General features: G+C 43.1%; 1 protein-coding gene across 3 annotated transcripts; it reads right to left on the reverse strand.

The window, feature by feature from the left end:
* Nucleotides 1–677: 677 nt before the first annotated feature.
* Nucleotides 678–14,700, reverse strand: brpf3a (bromodomain and PHD finger containing, 3a). 3 transcript variants are annotated; one of them, XM_082534197.1, is made up of 13 exons: nucleotides 14,378–14,700; nucleotides 10,831–12,354; nucleotides 10,502–10,658; nucleotides 6,682–6,813; nucleotides 6,351–6,479; nucleotides 5,926–6,238; nucleotides 5,467–5,805; nucleotides 4,707–5,240; nucleotides 4,546–4,603; nucleotides 4,344–4,426; nucleotides 4,071–4,168; nucleotides 3,454–3,608; nucleotides 678–3,340 (listed from the first exon to the last, which is right to left on the reverse strand). In XM_082534197.1, the coding sequence occupies exons 2-13, from the start codon at nucleotides 12,333–12,335 to the stop codon at nucleotides 3,157–3,159; spliced, it is 3,687 nt and encodes a 1,228-aa protein (XP_082390323.1). In that variant the 5' UTR covers nucleotides 12,336–12,354; nucleotides 14,378–14,700; the 3' UTR covers nucleotides 678–3,156. The 3 variants fall into 3 exon arrangements, with proteins under 3 accessions (XP_082390323.1, XP_082390324.1, XP_082390322.1); XM_082534198.1 differs by having other exon boundaries at nucleotides 4,071–4,144; nucleotides 4,707–5,261; XM_082534196.1 differs by having other exon boundaries at nucleotides 4,707–5,261.
* Nucleotides 14,701–17,583: the final 2,883 nt, after the last annotated feature.

Here is a 17,583-nt window from a genome sequence, read left to right on the forward strand (position 1 = left end):
GCAAACCGGATGGGATGGCATGTCGCTGCAGGATGCCTGTGGTAGCCATGCTGGTTCAGTGTGCCTTCAATTTGGAATAAATCCCCAACAGTGTCACCAGCAAAGCAGCATCCATCACACCACTTCCTCCATGCTTCACAGTGGGAATCATGCATGTAGAGATCATCCGTTCACTTTTTCTGCGTCGCTCAAAGACATGACAGGCAAAACCAAACATCTCAGATTTTGACTCATTAGACCAAAGCACAGACTTCCACTGGTCTAATGTCCATTGCTTGTGTTTCTGGGCCACAAATCTCTTCTGCTTGTTGCTTTTCCTTAGTTGTGGTTTCTTAGCAGCTATTTGGCCATAAAGGCCTCATTCGCTGTCTCCTCTGAACAGTTGATGTAGAGATGTGTCTGCTACTGGAACTCTGTGTGGCATTTATCTGGGCTCTAATCTGAGGTGCTGTTAACTTGATTTCAATTTTTTCTCTGCTACATTATCATAAATCTTGCTTCATATATTTGATGTCTTCAGTACGTACCTACAATGTAGAAATGTGCTACACACTGCTAATATATTTATTAGCCGTGTGGAAGGACGTCTTAGTAGATGATTTACTTCCATTTAGATTTATCTTCAAACAATACATTTAATTCACTAAAACGAATAAAAATAAAACACGCTACGCACATTAAACTGTTTCAAACAGCATTTATTGTTGTGTGAGAAAATATTGTCTCGGGCAGATTATAGATCTTGCAATACAATTTAAATGACAAGATCAAAAATCTCCTGTGCCACCAAGGGAAAAAAAACTAACAAAACTTGCAGGCAGGTGCAGCAGCTTCTGCCCACAGAGTTAAGGTCTTGTGCCTCCTCGCTTTTAGAGAATATGTTCCATATGTTGGCGAATACCATCACTGTTACAAAGAGCTACGTAGCATCATACATAAATCTTTTCAATATTTAACTTTTTAAATAACACTCTCAACTGCCACAAATTATAAATTAAAATCTAAACTCGATTTTTGCATTCCTTAAATTACTTCATGTAAGCCGATATAAACATACATTTACATATTTACAAAACTATACACATGCACTTTTACTACACTGAGGTTGTACACATGTATGTATAAGCTGTACACACACACACACTCTCACGCACGCACGCACACACACACACACACAAGGTTTTGCCACACATATGGCTCCAGGAGTCACCAATCCAATCCTTAAAAGTAACCATTTGTGCTTTTCAAGTTTCCTCAGCCACATTTGCATTCAAGTGCAAATTCTCGAGTGAGGATCGCAGTAGACTTTTTTCTTTTTGCCCCTCCCTCCCCCACAAACCATCTCACCTCTGTAGTGACTTCACATCTAACTAACCAGGTAGCTGCACCGGGTACGCCGACATTCTCATATCACCGTACAGTTTCACAATATGGAAAAATTAAGTAAACACTCTAAAGTCTCACCAACGACACGTCATAGCTGGACTGAGAGTTTGGGACCTCGGAGCAAATGGAATCACTTGTTCCTTTAATGCTCAATTCAATTTGTTTTTCAAAATATAGTAAAATAAAAAAATATTTTTAGTGCTCGTTTCCAAAGCCTAAGCCTCATCCCTGAAAAAGTTTTTTTTTAAAAATCTATTTCAAAAAACTTTTAATTTTGTGCTCAAATATAAAACGCTGTTATAACAGATAAATTCCCTTTATATATTTTTTTAATTCAACTCAGGTGACGTGACTCTGAAGTGACCCTTTTCTGGAAGGAGGAGGAAAAAATATAAATATATATCCAAGAATGACTGGAAGATTACAGGATACAGTGAGAGCTCACTGAGACTTCCAACTACCTGCAGCATTCAGGTGTAGCCAGATGCTCAGCAATATCAGTCAGAGAACAAATGATGCATGGTTATCGTGCATGCACCAAGTAATTCCCAGAACTGCTGAATAAACATGAGCACATGAAAAACAAAGTCCCGGAGTCAAATGTTACCAAAAAAAAAAGAAAAAGTTATTTGCACCCCTTCTGATATAGTTTCAATGTGAATGCCTGCAGTAACGGCTTTGATGTAATACCATGAATATTATCCTCCCATGCATTGCTGCTTATCTTGGTCAGAGAAACGAGTCTAAGCAGAGATCCCCCCCAACCTCCCACTCCCAGCTGTTCTGAAGGAGACCCTGAGACATTCTTAATCTCTCTCGTGTGTCCAGGTCCTCCTTCCAGTTGGAAGTGGCCTAAACATTTCACAAAAGAGGCATCCAGGAGGCGTCATGACAGATGCCTGAACCACCTCAACTGGCTCCTTTCAATATGAAGAAGCTACTCCGACCTCCTCTGGAATAAAGGAGCTTCTCTCCTTGTTGCTAAGAGAGATCCAAAAACCCCTCGGAGGAAGCTCTTTACCACCACTTGTATCCACAATCTTGATCTCACCACCTGCAGCTTGTGGCTGTAGAAGAGGGCGGGAAAAGAAGGTCCACTGATAAACCGACAGCTTCAGCAACACTGCACCAGTCTATCTCTCTGAATATTAATGGAACAAAACTCATAGTAACTGAACAAACAGAGGATCTGAAGGAGCAGCTTATACATCACCTGCAACATGCAAACAACAACATGCAAATGATATTATTGTTATTATAGAGAACTCTTGAAGACAAACCCGTGTCCATAGCTGTCCAAGTCCAGATATGACGTGAATGTTAAGTGGGACTTTCACACTTCAGTATACACAGTGACGTTTCAATGGCAAATACAATCTAAATATATTTTCAATCAAGAAAATCCCATTCACGATTAAATAATTACACTTTTCTCACGAAAGCCTCGACTCACTTTGGCCTAAAATAAAATCTTTATATGAACACGTAGCAACAGTGGTTGTGGAAAAGAATTTTAAAAAAACGTACACAAATAAATGAACAAGTAAATCTACAAAAAAGCACTTTTTCCCCTCCTCATTTCAAAAATCAGTTTTAAAAAAACTTTTTATGCAGATAACCTTCAAATACTACACCTGTTGGGAAGCGTTTGTTTTACTTTCCCAAATTTTTTAAGAGCATTGAAGAAGCTTTGTACACACAACCAGGCAGCTTATTTAAGATGATAAAATCTTTAAAATTAAATTTTATATAAATTGTATTTTTTAAATTTTATATAAAATTGGAGGGTGTGAAGTTAAGATTTCCTCTCACGTGGTTTAAATGTACCATAGCTCGGTCATAAGCAGTGTGCACAGACTTGCGAACGCTGGGTTTTTTGCCTTCCATTAACCGCAGCTTGTCTACAGTGTCGTCCATTCCCAGCGGCAGTAGTTTGTTACGAGGGAGCCATTGCCTGAAAATGAAGAGGGACATTTTTTTTTCTTTTCATTTTACGTTTTAAATTTAGGTGACAAAGACTAACACTAAAATTCAACATGAGTTTATCCCTGACTGTGTGAATCTCACCAAGTTCTTTTGGTGTCAAAAAAGAGCACTAAGAAGAGCTTCTGGTCTTCCTCCATTTGCCTCCATTCACCAAGTTTGAGCACCTCCAGAGGAGGCACGGGAATGGGTATGCCATTGTGGAGAAGTCCTTCCTGGGGCATGTCAGGATCAACAATCTGTAACAGCAGATTATGTCATATACGGCACATTTAGCAACACAGGAACAACGTTTATCTAGACCAAGGCTGTCAAACATAAGGCCAGGGGGCAGGAGACTGCCCGACAAAAACTCCAATCATACTACACCCAAGTAATGTGGGGTGGCTGCAGTTTAGGAGGTTGCTCCTTCGTGCCATGTGGGTGATTGTTAGACAGAAAGCACTACAGCATAGAAGAAAGTGCTTGTGTAAATGGGAGAGTGGAAAATCACCACATAAGAGTTTAATTTAGTAATAAGTAAACACCATCTACAACCATTTTTATAATGAGTAATGAAACTTGTTTAGGTTGATGGAAAGAGGAGTTTTTTTTGGTCCGGCCCATTTAATATCAAAGTGCATTGTATGCAGCTCGCGATGTAAAATGAGTTTGACATCCCTGATTTAGACCATGGAGTGTAAGATTGAATGCATCCTCACCATTGCCGGATACGATGGATATCCCCTGCATTTGGCCCAGACTAGGCCCAGTGGTGCAAGTTTAGTCTCGCTATCTAAAGACAGAAGTGTAGACTTTCCTGTGAACAGGATATCCCAATACATGCAATTAATTTGTATTCATGACAGATCCTGAGCCCAAACTGAGAATAAAATGAAATGTGTATTTTTTTTTATGTGTGTAGGCTCATAAATTACTAATCTAAACAGAAAACAGAGCCATTTCACTGTGTTTTGTCTTCTCGTGATACACACCAGATCCGGAGATGTCTCCGTTCTCGCTGCTAGGAACTTTAGCCAAAGCAGGTTTACCCCGACTGCGTTTGGGAGGGGAGACACTGCAGAGAGGAGTGGAAACCAAAACAAAAAGGACCTTTTTAAATTCAAGTCAAATTTATGGAAAAAAACATGCATGCTTCAGTTCAGCACTAGTTTTTCCTGTCCTACTCATACTCACCTTAGGTTGGAGTCGTCTTCATCGTGTTCTGCAGAGCTGTGCTTTCCATTTGTCAGGCCTAGCAACACCACAAACCACATGGTGACAAATACAGACTTTCTTCCCCCTGTTTTCTTTAGAAAATCAAATATCTGTAATGCAGTGATCCATCCGGTCCTTACCTCCTTCTGTGGGCGGAGGAGGGAGTTTGTCTGCCTCACTTTCTGAGCTGTGGCCTCTAGACCTCAGGCGGTGTGAGGAGGGAGAAGGAGGTGCTGGGGAGGCGTTTGGGGTAGGAGGTAATGTGGTGATGTTGTTCACACTGGGTGAATTCGGGCTGGTGGCGGTGCTATCCAACCCGTTGCTTTTAGCCTCAGAGGTTTTACCGTTCTGTTGTGGAAGGGACTTGTTCTTCACCATTCGCGCGCCATTTTTTGCTTTCTTAAACAAAACTGACGTGCGACGACCGACTCCGACCAGAGACAGTGTTGGAGGCGTGCCCAGTGGCGTGACCTCGTGAACAGCGTCTGGTTCCGAAGAAGGCGTTTCTCCGACTTCAGCCTCATCTTCGCCTTGGCTTTTGCTTCCACTCCGGGAGGACCTCTGACGTTTGTAGGAACGTCCGGGTGACCTTCGTCCTCCCGTTACAATGCCCAGGATAGGGGGCTCCAGGGGAGCATCACCTGGCAGCGGTGATGATACTGGGCAGGTAAGCTCTAGCACAGGTGGAGAGTCATCTGGGTAAAAGAGAATTTTTTTTTCATCTTACAAGTAATTCATCACCTAAAATCTTCACTGGATGCAGATTTTCCAGTGTGAGAATTTAACTTTGCTAAATTAAAACTGAAAAAAGCCAGAAATTAGACTCTATGAATTTTATTAAAAAAACAATAATAAGTAATAGTAATTATGTATAAACTGCACAATTACTGGCTTAATTACCTGCTTTAGGATTTGACACTGCTGTCAATAGTCCATTCTCCACATTTGTCTTCTCCCTTTTCTTTTCCTTCTTCTTCTCCGCCTCGTCTTCCTCCTCCTCCTCTCCCTCTTCTTCCTTTCCTTCATCCACCTTCTCAATGCCATTCACAGACTGAGCACTTTGCTGCTGGTTCATCTTCTGCCTCAGAGTGTTGATCTCTCGGCGCAGCAGCCTAATGCGCTTGGTGCGACCGCCGCTGGTACGCATGGATGCGACTACGTCCAGTTTATCCAGTAAGGCCTTTAGTTGCTCCTCTGTGGTTAAGTGCAGTCTGTTCTCTGGGTCCAACAGAGAGTCAACTACAGAGATTACAACCACAAAAACAAGAAGGAGGAAAGAAAAAAAAAGCCAGATGAACAAATGAAGCCTGAGGGTTACATCCAAGAAAAGATGTGATCTATGTCCCGTGCTCAACTCACCATCATCCCATGTACAGTTGTAGAAGCCATGTTTGTTTGGAGCCTCTGGCAGGTGCATGCCTGTACTGGGGTCCAGGCCGATGCTCTGAGACTGCCTGTGGGCGTGGCGGAGAACGGCACCTCCCACCTCCCGCAGTTGTAAGGCTGCTCTGTGGAACATGGTGTCCTTGGAGTTGTACTTGAGGCAGTTCGAGATCATGAGGTCGAAGTCCTCTTCTAGGTCAGTGATGGAACAGTAGGCATGTCCCTCCAGTTTGGTGCGCATAGTGGAGAAGTCCATGGGTTGGGTAATAAACTCCAGGTAATCTGGGACCTCGGCGAATCACAGAAAAAAGGAATGTCAGCAGAGTCACAGTACAGTCAAAGTAGCCATGCTGCTGAGTGAAGAGTGCATTCAGAACAGGCTGCTGTCTAACTGCACCGACCTCTGACAGATTGACGGGCTGAGAGAAGATTTTGGCTGTGTCCTTCTCTTGTAGTTGCTCCAGGGTGGATCTCAGAAGCACCAGCGCAGGAGTCAACTTCAGCTCAAGAGCAGCCTGCTGAATTTTCATCTGTGTGTGGTGACATAATCACACAGGGGAGAATACAAGGTCACTCTGCGGGGTGCAAAAGAATGACAAATGCTGCGGGGAACAGAAATTCATGCTCCCTCGAACTGTTATGTTAATTTCTCCTCATCAGCTGGTGATTTCTTAAATGAAAACATTTAATGTTTGGTCTATAAACTTGTCTCAGACTTCCTTTTAAACACACCTGCTCTCTCTTTAGCCGCTCCCTCTTGCGGATGAGCTCCACCAAAAGTCTCGCTCTTTCCAGGTCTTGCCTCAACTTTTGCCAGTATCGCAGCTCCTCTCGCGCGGCACTCAGCTTTTCATCAGGCTCCCTCTGAAAATGATAGAAAAAGCTTTAAAAAAACACCATAATTATTCTTTTTGTCTCTCTTTAGTTCTCTCTGTCCAGATGAACAGCATCAAGTTTTGGGGATCTACTAGGGCTGCACGATTTTGCATAAAATGAGAATCACGATTTTTTGGCTTAGAATTGAGATCACAATTCTCTCACGATTTTCTTTTCCAGTATAAATATTTATTGCACTTATTAACTGCACATCAACTTCGTAACAGTTGAGACTGAACATAAAAACAATAAATAAACATAAAAACAACAAATGTCTCACGTTTTGTTGTTGTACTGCTTGAAATTACGTCTCCACCGTTGCTCGACGCTGCGTGTATAGAGCAGGTAGTGCAACAATAGAAAAATAGTTGCGGGACGGCACTGTGTAGCGTTTGTCTAGGGTGTTGATCATTTTCCTAAATCCCTCTTTTTGCACAGTGTTGATGGGAGCCATATCTTTGGTCAGGTGATAAGTGATAGCCTCCGTTATTTCTTTGTGCCTGCGGGAGTTCGACGTGTATAGGGAAGCGCTGTATAAGGTTCCCGTTATTGATGTTTGGGTGGTTGACCGGGACGGATTTTCTCCTGTCACTTTCTCGTCATCCCTGACGTGCTCTCCGTTGTTTTTTCCCTGCTAATTTTAGCATCACACGGCACAGCTTCTGTATCACGTGGTATAAGGCTCCGCCCTTGTCATTTGTTGAGCAGGAAGAGTGAGCGCTTGTTTTCATGCAGATTATGTCCCGGATCAAAATGCGGTACAGTCGTCGTTAGAGCTGGGCGATATGAGATTTTTTCATATCACGATATGTTTTTTTCATTTCAGGCGATAACGATATCTATCATGATATAAGCCAAATAACTATATTTGTAAGATTTAAATGTGCCGTTGCTCACAAGTAAAATGTGAAATAATCAGCAGCTTGTTTTTATTTAAATATTTATTTCCCATAATAAGTTCAACAGGGTAGATGTACTTAAGGAACATGAGACCTTTTCAGATAAATAAAGGCAAATATTGCAAACTACACAAAAGGCAGCCGCTAAAGCGTTTAAGTTTCAAAATAGAACAAACGAAACAGACTAAATTGTCAATTCCACTTAGAAACAAAATATTAATTCTAAAAATAAATCTTAGTTTGTTTTACAGAAGAACAGACAAAACTGACTAACTTTTGTCAATATCAAATAAACTGAGAACTAAAAGGAAATTCTCAATCTCTCCTTCTTGTATAGCTTAGCTTTTCAAACAGTTTTAACAGTTACTTTAGTCTGACAAAAGCCGAATGACGAATTAGCGCTTCCAGTCAGAGACTGAGGCTACGTCCACACGTACACGGGTATTTGTGAAAACGGAGATTTTCTGTTTTCGTTTTAAAAAATAATCCCGTCCACACATAAAGGCAGAAATGAAGGAAAACGCTGCTATGAACATGCCAAAGCAGCAGGTGGCGCTAGATTCCTAACCGTGCAGAAATGTTGGCCAATCAGAAGTCTAGAAGCCTCGGTGGGAAAAAGTAAACAAAGCTGGGGCATAGAAGCAGAACCGAGTCGTATGTGTGGAGGGACAGTAACTGTGTGTATATGTAAGCATTTAAACACTGCAGAGAGTAGAATTAACAGTAACAGTATTGTAGAAATTCATTTCACCGAAACAATAACGCGGCGCACAGTGTGACGCATGCACCAGTTTATTGTATTTCCAGACTTGCTTTCAGCACAATTTACAGTGCACGCTACTCTGTTTTTTGTCAGACTTGAAATAGCCGAAATACCTTCACACTACAGAACTTCTTTGGCTCTTCCGTTCGACAATCTCTCCGGCGTTGCAACCATCATCTGTTTTCTCTTCGGTCACGCTCGGTTGATTTTTCTAGTCGGCACACTCATTTCCTCCATTACGGCTCCATTACCCGCTGGCTGCTTCCCAAACAAACACACGTGCGGCTTGGCACTTGTGCTGTACGTAACAAGTCACGCGACGTGACGCTGCGGCTGTGATTGGTTCGGCTCTGCGCTACTTAATTTGGATTGGCTGACCTTTTTTTTTTTTTTTTTTTTTTGAGGACAAGAGCGGCGAGGTCTATCGCGATAGCTTAATTTCTCTATCGAGTAAAAGTTATATCGCGATACATATCGTTATCGTTCTATCGCCCAGCTCTAGTCGTCGTTGTCATTTTTCTTTTTTTTTTAAATCGTTGTCATTTGGAAATGAGATCGCAAATAAGTATGAATCGCGATTTTCTAACGATTAATTGTGCAGCCCTAGGATCTACACAAGCTGCACATCCAAAGTTGTTATAAAAGTTTAAAAGAAACCAAAAAACGTGAGTTGAAATAAAGTATATTTACCAACTTAGCAACTGTGAACACATCTGTTATCAGCTGTGTATTGCGTAGGACATCTTTGCCATCTCTGATAATAACTAACGACACATTTTCACAACATTTTACAGGCCATCTCGACACATTGCCCAGCAGCAGCAGCAGAACTGGGAAGGATTTTGTGGAAGCTTGCCATATTCAAAATCAGCCACTGCAAAGTGTCATGTCTGGGCTTATGTTGGATTTCAGTGTGTGAGGATGGAGAATAAGGTGTGAAGTGATTTTATTCCCGTGACTTGGCTGATTCTGATCTGAACAGACTCTCTGAAGGCCTCAGACACCAGTTACATCCTCCACTGACAGCAGAATAGAAATATTTCATTTTATTTTGTCATTTATATAATTTAAACACTCAGCTGCATTCATATTGTCATGGTCCTGAGTCTGAGGACTCAGTGTTTTGTGTTTCCTTATGCTTTTGTTCATTCCGAGTGTGTATTCTGTTGTTATTTTGCCATTTGTTAGGTTTCTGTTCTTTGCCTGCCTGCTCCCACTTCTCTGTGTTCCCTCTGTCTGTCCATGGTGTTATTGTGTCTGCTCATGAGTCTGCCTGTCAAGTTCAGTGTCCTGTCTGGTTCTCTGTCTGTTAATTTCCTGTTTTATTCTGAAGGTTCATGTCTGATGTGAGTGTGTTCAGTTTACATTTCCCCTGTCCCGTCAGCTCTGATTTCTCCCAGCTGTGCTGCCCTCCTGTCTCTTATCCCCTGATTACTGGTGTGTGTGTATTTAAGCCCTGTGTGTTCTCCTGCCTGTTGCCGGTTCGTCTGTATTACTCCATGTAAGTCCGCGCTTTTCTGCATTCATCTGTGTCTCTCTGCGTTTTTGTATCCTCCGTCAGTCTGCGTCTCTCTGCCTTTCTCCCCGTGTCCTGTGGATTTCTAGTTGCTCTTTAGTTTTCCCAGTTTAGGTTTCCGTTAGTTTGTCTCATTATTCGTTTTCTGTTCCTGCCACTGGCACCTTGTAAATAAACTCCACTAATCTTTTCATACACTGCTTGCTCTTGGGTCCTTTTTCCAACTCCACACGGCTCGCCTCGGCAGCCGTGACACATATTGTTTCTGCTGCTATCAGTACAGACACCAGCTTTACAGAAGTGAGAGATCTGACTACAGTCACATGGGTCAGCGATGGCAAAACCACAGGTGCTGCGTTTGCAGTCACATGTGTGAATGCTAAAAATGTAGACTGTTTATTTTCATTTGTGCTCAGTCATTTACACACCACTGCAGTGCAGTTATTACTGAACAGTCACTGTTGTGTTATAGGTACATTTGATGACGTCTCTCCTCACCTGCTCTGCAGTCCTGTGGGCCTGTAGGTGGGAATGAAGCCGCCGTATTAAAGGCATCCCATTTCGCGACTGTCGTTTCAGCAACCAGTAGTTATGAAGCCGCTGCATGAACTGGTTCTTTCTCTGGACTTCAGCTCCTGTGCAGATCTTGTTCAGCCTGTTGAGACACAACGTGAGAGTTTATAGATTAAAATACTAGTATTAACATTATAACCACTGGATAGGGACATTATGATAAGGCTATCTGTAAAAATCTCTCAGTGACATAGATTAAAATCAGACAGCAAATGGTAAACTATGGAAATTTGTACAGTATGCAAATGACACACCTGTGCGACGGGATCTGAGGCACCAGCAGCACAGGAATATTGGAGCGACGTGACCCACCAGACCCTTTTGAATTCTTCTTCTTTTGTCCTTTGGTAGCTTTCTTGTTTGGTGATGAGGGGGGACTCTGAGTATAAGACCGCTGACCCCGATTACCCCTGCCCCCCACGAGCCTCCCTTCCACCGACTCATCTCCAGACCCGTCTCGCCGAGACCCAACAGGAGAGTGATGCTCACAGAAAGCGGTCTTCTTCACGGAGAAGGTGGTGCCGTTAACACCTGTCTCCCGGACTGGGTCTATCTTCATGAACAAGCCAGCCTTCTGGGCGCAGGTGACGTGAAAAGCCCTGTAACAGTTGGCTTTGTGGCACTGAATGGAGGCTCCTCTGCCTTTCTGCTTACACAGGTAGCAGGTGAGCTTCCAACGAGCGGGAGGGATGTTACTGACCCCCTCCACGGGCTCAAGGAACACCGTGTTGGCAAAGCAAACTTCTGGGATCCATATGGCACAGACAACATGGGCCCAACGCCCATCACTTGTCTGTTTGAAGGCACCTCCTCGGTTGGGACAGAGAACACAGTCTACAGGGCGGGAGGGGGACTGCAGGCAGCAGCGGCACAGCCACTGGCCCTCGGGGACGTAGGGCACACCGTAACACTCCTGGTGGACGGCCAGGTTACAGATGTCACAGAACAGGATGACGTTACTGTTCAGACATTCGTCATCCAAGCAGACGCAGCAGAAGGCGTCCTCGTCGACAGCATTCTGGGACAGAGCCTGGCTGCGGGACTCCAAGATGGACTCCCTCTCCAGGCGGTCGATGAGCAGCTCAAAAGTGTCCGGAGATACGGATGCATGGCCATCGGACACCCTCTTCTGGTTCACCATCTCCAGCCAGGCGAGGTCCTCCTCGTCCATGTCGTACTCTGCCACGCTGTCCTGCTCCTCCCCAGATTTTTCTATGTAACGATAGTAGGCTGCCGGGAGAGGAGGCGCCTCTGTGGGGGAAACCGAACTCAGCACGCGGAAGGTCGGCTCAGGCAGAGGTGTTTGGAGGGCCGGCTGCTGAAAGGAAAAAGCCGATCCTGTGTGCTGATTAGAGCTGGAGCGCTGGTTCTGGTTTGATGTGTTTTTACCACTCCTCCTGTTTTTGCCGTTTGCGGGTTTCCTCCACGTCCTGGTTTTACTCTGTGTCTGCTCACTGTTCTCCTTGTTACTGTTGCACTCTGCAATGTCCTGGGCCATCATCTCGTCCTCTGTGATAACTGGCAGAGGATCTGTGATGTTAATCCGATGGAGTCTTCCATCTAGGTCCACTTCCACTATTTTCTGAGCCTGAGCGTATGTCAAAGTCTCCCTGGATGGAGAGAGCTGCAGTCTGTAAGGGGAGGGGGGCCGCAACTGGCCAGATGTACCCCTGCCCCTTCCTCTCCCTCTGCCTCGACCCCTACCCATGCTGAGTCTGCTAACAACTGCCTCGCATTCCCACCTCCTCGTCTTCTGCATGGGACTTTGCACTAGCGCCCTTAGAAATAGAGAAGAAAAATGTTTAATGCAACGATTGAAATTGCAGCGTCAACACTATTTGGTACTTTGTGAAATTATATGCAAAGATTTACTGTAGCTGCTGTATATTCACATTGGAGAGCATGGAAGATATAAAAGCTTAGGGGAGAAAAACAGAGTGCCTATATTAAGATTAGTGAAAACAAAAAACAACATATCACCAAATTTCTTCTACAAGCAACTTTCGCCACTCAGTAGCCACCTTGGTAACTCATTTAGGCAGCTATTTTGATACCCTAACAAGGCAAAATAGCCATTTTTTCTACTACACATTTGCAAAAATTCAAAACAACACAGCTTCCCTTAAGGATTCATCCAGAGTGCAGACACGATCCGAACGCTTTGCTGCAAAATTCAATTCAATTCAATTTTATTCATATAGCGCCAAATCACAACAACAGTCGCCTCAAGGCGCTTTATATTGTACAGTAGATTGTACAAAAAGCAAGTAGAAACGCCTGCTGCGATACAGCTGAAACTATCATGAACCTCAGTCGTGCATGTGCGTCAGACAATAAAACAACTGGTTGACTGCCACTTCTGCCATTACAGATTTCAAATCATCTTTGGTCCTGATTAAGCTCACTGGGTTAAGCAGGCGACTCCTTTGGCATATGGCTAATGTGGAGGCCTGGGTTCAGTTTTTGTCTTCTTTCTACTATCCTACCAAATAAAGACTAAAAAGCCCCCTACCCAAAATACATATTCTTTTAATGCTCTATCTCTGTCTTATTTAGTCACTGAGATCACGTTGTTTGGATTAACAATGAAAGCATTTCACATTAAAACTGTCTGTTTAATTTTATTTCTACAAGACAAGCAAAACGTTACATATAATTTTTGGCTGCAATTTTGGTCATGTGGAAGGTAATTTATGGTGCACCAATTTATGTACAGCATTACCTGTATATGGTTCAAATGGCAGTAAAGTGATTTGACTTGATGTTGCACTGTACCAATTGTGCACTAACAATGAATCCAATTTGACAGGGGCCCATTTATTTTTCTATTATTTTCATTATTATTGCACTTTTCCGATATTCGGGAATAATTTGCAAAATTTACCGACCAATATAAAGCAACACTCAATAATCTGCTCTGCCAGGTAAAGTAGTTTTTGTATGCCTGTGGCTCTTAATGTGGTTTTGTGTATGTAAATTAAGGGTCACACCCAGCATTCACACATTACATATATTTTTATCACCACATTTCCAGAGTAAGAAAAATAAAGCCCCTAAAACACGTTATAAAGACATAATGAGAATATATAGGTTTTATGTATCCATTAACGTGTTTTTTTTAATTAATTCTGCCCTAAAAGCTTGCTTTATTCTGTTTATTGGTGTTTTCTTTTTTATTCCTGTGTGAATAATTACAGGGTAAAAGGGGGTCAGCTCGGGTGCTGTGCTCTGTAATAACACAGTAAGCACTCATGTTGCACAAACACAACTACAGTAACTTGCACTGCTTGCATCTCGCCTCTCTCACCATTGGTCAAAAGGGGAGTCCGTAACGCGAGCACAAGTCTCGCCCACCAATAAAACGCTAGCACCATGTTTTTTTTTCTACCCCCTTGTTGCTGTGCCTAGTTAGGTTGAAGCGCGCTAAATACCAACCCGAGTATCTAACATCTGTCAGCCATTTTAGGCGCACAACAGCAGAGACAACGACTGTATTGCAAGTTGATTAGCAGCCCAATTATACATGCAAACAGCAGCCAGAGAGCAGGTGCACTGTATGCACCGAGTCCGAATGCATATTACATTGCATGAATGCTTTAGATCACGAGAGTGCAAACGTGCAACGTTTTCGGGTATTGCTTTGTAGTCCAGACCCCTGCAAAAAAAAAAAAAAGACCGTCTCTTTGCCGATGCGATAACGTTTCTCGGTCGGACAGGACACACGGATGCCGTGTGACAGAAAGGCTGATTTTCCTATCAGTCCTGAAAGTGCCCTTTAAAAAACACACCAGAGTTGTTTACCTTGTTCAGTCGTCCTCTGCAGTGCGAGTGCCCGACAGAAAAACTGCACCAAGCTAAATGTCAGCTACTGACAGACTACAATCAAGGCAGACATGCTAGCCGTTAGCTTAGCTAGCCGGTAATTTCAGGAGCGACAGCGTCATCTTCAGCACTCCCGTTCTCCGCCGTGACTGCGCTTAAACACACAAACTCGACCCGGTTTCATTGGTGTGGTTTTAACCTTTCAAACGATAGTGGTCATCAAACTAGGGACACCGAAATCCTGAAGATATCAAATTAATGTACCTTGGATGAGGCTAAATATTCAGTCAAGATGGCTTGAAAAATACGCCCCTTTAGAAAAAACCCACCTCAGCCAATCACAGGGCGCCGCTGCACCTCGCATTCAACGCGCACCGACTTCTGATTGGTCGATGGGCTAAAGCGGACTCATCGGACTCGTTCTAGAGCTCATCATCGAAAGAAGCGGTGAGGAAAACAACCTGAAATTTATTGCGCGCCTTCTGGCCTTGTCTCCCATCTCCTCCAGACCAGCGCAGTACCCGTTTCACCACATTTTCAAAGGGGAACATGCGGGTTAGTTTGTGGAGCTCGTAGCAGAAACGATCAGTGAAGAAAACACATTGCTGCTACCATCAGGACTGTTACCTATCTATTTATTATTTTCATTTGTGATTACTCTTTTATCCTGACGGTATGGGTGTTTATGCTTGTTTGTGTGCACAACAGTGCTTTCTTCCTTTAAATGCCTAAGGCTACCTGAATATTGTTGCTTACTGATTTCTTAAACATGACAATGAGTTCGCCAAACTCCAATCACCCCCACAGTCACCAAGCCTCGAGCCAACAGAGCACCTTTAGGAGGATGAGGTGGAAGTGATGGGAGAGTCACATCGTGGCGGTACAACTGGCAACCATACTGAAATGATAACTTCTGCTGTTGTCATGTCAATCTGGACCAAACCTTTTGAGGAACGTTTACAGGACCTTGTTGAATCTATGTCATGAAGACTTGGCTTGAGGCACGCTCAGTCATCCATGTAAGGATATCCAGATGAACAGAATCACCTCTATGGAATTGGAATTAAGTATTGAATTAAAGCACTTGTGTAGGTAAAGTGGGGTCCAACAACAGTATGCCAAAAACTCCAACATCCAGCAACAACAGCAGGAAAATGCCTCAACATTATATTCTATAACAACAGAAAGGAGCAGAAAACACAACACACTTAGTGTTTACGAGGAGAAACTTTTTCCATCGCCTTTCTCATTGGTAGAGATCTTTTAACCGCGTGAGCATGAACACTGTGAAAAGGAGTTCCCATACCGGGAGTCGAACCCGGGCCGCCTGGGTGAAAACCAGGAATCCTAACCGCTAGACCATATGGGACTTACGTTCACGTCAGAGATGTGTGCAGATGAAAAAAAAAGGTTAAATAATGAGGAAACTTCTCCACAGTCCTTCGCAGTGGGTGTAGTGGATTTGTTGACAGTCACTGGCAGCTGTTACTGCTTCATTTAGACCCGTTTGGAGCGATTCTCTTGCTGCTGTGAATTTAAAATTCCGACTTTCTTTGGGAAATAAAAAAATAACAATAATACTACTCCATCACTGGCTAAATGAAGGAAATTTCATTAAATTAATTTAAAGCCACGCCGATACTTTTTGTGCACACAACGGCAACCCAACGGACCGTCTTCATGACAACCGAGCGAGCTCCACCCACTGCAGATGTAGACTGACGTTTGGCAGCTCTGAATAGATTTTTGTTTGTCACATGTGTAGTTTCAAGACCATATCCGCACGAAAGAAAACACAAAGCCTCTTGCATGGGTTATTTTTATTTTATTTTTTACATTTTATTTCCCACTGACCCTTTCTGCATGTCTCTATGGGCTTCTTTCATTTCTCTAATGTGTACCTCCTGGTCTACTCTGACCTGACCTGACCTAGAAGGTCATGTTGAAAGGACAGAGGAGACTTGATCAAGTATGCATGGGTGTGTCCTCCGGGGGAACATAAAGCCTTTAAAGCGCATTTGTGTGCTTCTGTTATAGCCACTTCCTGTTTTCTGTTGGTTATCACAATTGCTATAGTGAGATTTTTTTTCTTCATTTGCTTCCTGTCTTTGTTTTTGATCTTTTTTGCCATCCTCATCAGTTTCCCCTGCCATCATCTTCTTAATTCTTTGTGTGCCCCCAATCGGTTTCCCAGTTTTTACCAATTGCTCATTTTCTTTGCTGGTGTTCCTCATGCCATCTCAATTTTTGGTTGGTTTACTTTGTTGGACCTCTTCACTACCAGCATCCCGCAGCTAGCCCCTTTTATTCATTTCAGTAAATACCCTTAAACATCAAATCCTCACACCCCACTCTTAGATTGGGCACTTTCCCTAAACTTTCTGACCTTACATCCTCCTTCTGATGCCACATTTCATTTTATTCATACAAATTATTGATGCTGCCATCAGCTGAGTGGACAAAACCCAATTCTATAAGCATGATTACAGCTAAAATTTTGATCTTCTGGTCCTGGATTTGAATCCAGTCTAGGCAGCTTGTATGTTTTCAGTGTGTCTGAGTGGGGTTTTTTTTCTTTCCCATGTACTTTGGCTTCCTCCCACAACTTAAAAGCATGCATCGGGCTAGTTTTATTGGTGATTCTTATCAGACTGTAGGCTTGAATAGTTGTCTATGTATTAGTCTATGTAAAATGGGGAAAAGTTGTCTCGGTATAAGAAGGAAACAAATCCTAATAGCACTCTGGAGAAAACCACCACACTCACAGGAAATAAGCAATACATTTTTTTCTTTTCATAGCAGACTACTGCACTGGGAGTGCAATTCCGGTCCACAGTCCATGGCCTAAGAACATGGTCTGAGTTTTCAGCTTGGTCATAGACAGGAAAAGATGGTCACTCAACGAAATAAGCAGTCAATCATATGTTAATTTTGTAGCTTCCTAAAAGAGTTTCCACCCACCTTCCACTTAAAAAAGCTTTGTGTTGGTGGGAGTGAGTTTCTACATCAAGTCCTGGGAATGCCACTTTCAATCTCTTGGTCTTAGTGCTTCCATCAGGTTGGTCACCTACTAATTGTGCAGTAGGCTTTTCCTCCTTTGACTCTCATAATACATAAGTTGCTAGCATCAGTTCCCAGTCCAGTTTTTTCTTAAAAACTCCACATATTCCCTTAAAAATGGATCT

Source organism: Aulonocara stuartgranti (genome assembly GCF_965226115.1).
Source record: "Aulonocara stuartgranti genome assembly, chromosome: 5".
NCBI classification, from domain to species: domain Eukaryota; kingdom Metazoa; phylum Chordata; class Actinopteri; order Cichliformes; family Cichlidae; genus Aulonocara; species Aulonocara stuartgranti.

Coding starts and splice junctions, on each gene's coding strand:
- brpf3a (XM_082534196.1), bottom strand. CDS start 12,335: ATGCAGAAGACGAGGAGGTGGGAATGCGAGGCAGTTGTTAGCAGACTC. Junction 4,604..4,706: donor TCCTCCGCCCACAGAAGGAG/GTAAGGACCGGA, acceptor TGGTGTTGCTAG/GCCTGACAAATGGAAAGCAC. Junction 4,169..4,343: donor CGGAGACATCTCCGGATCTG/GTGTGTATCACG, acceptor TCCTGTTCACAG/GAAAGTCTACACTTCTGTCT.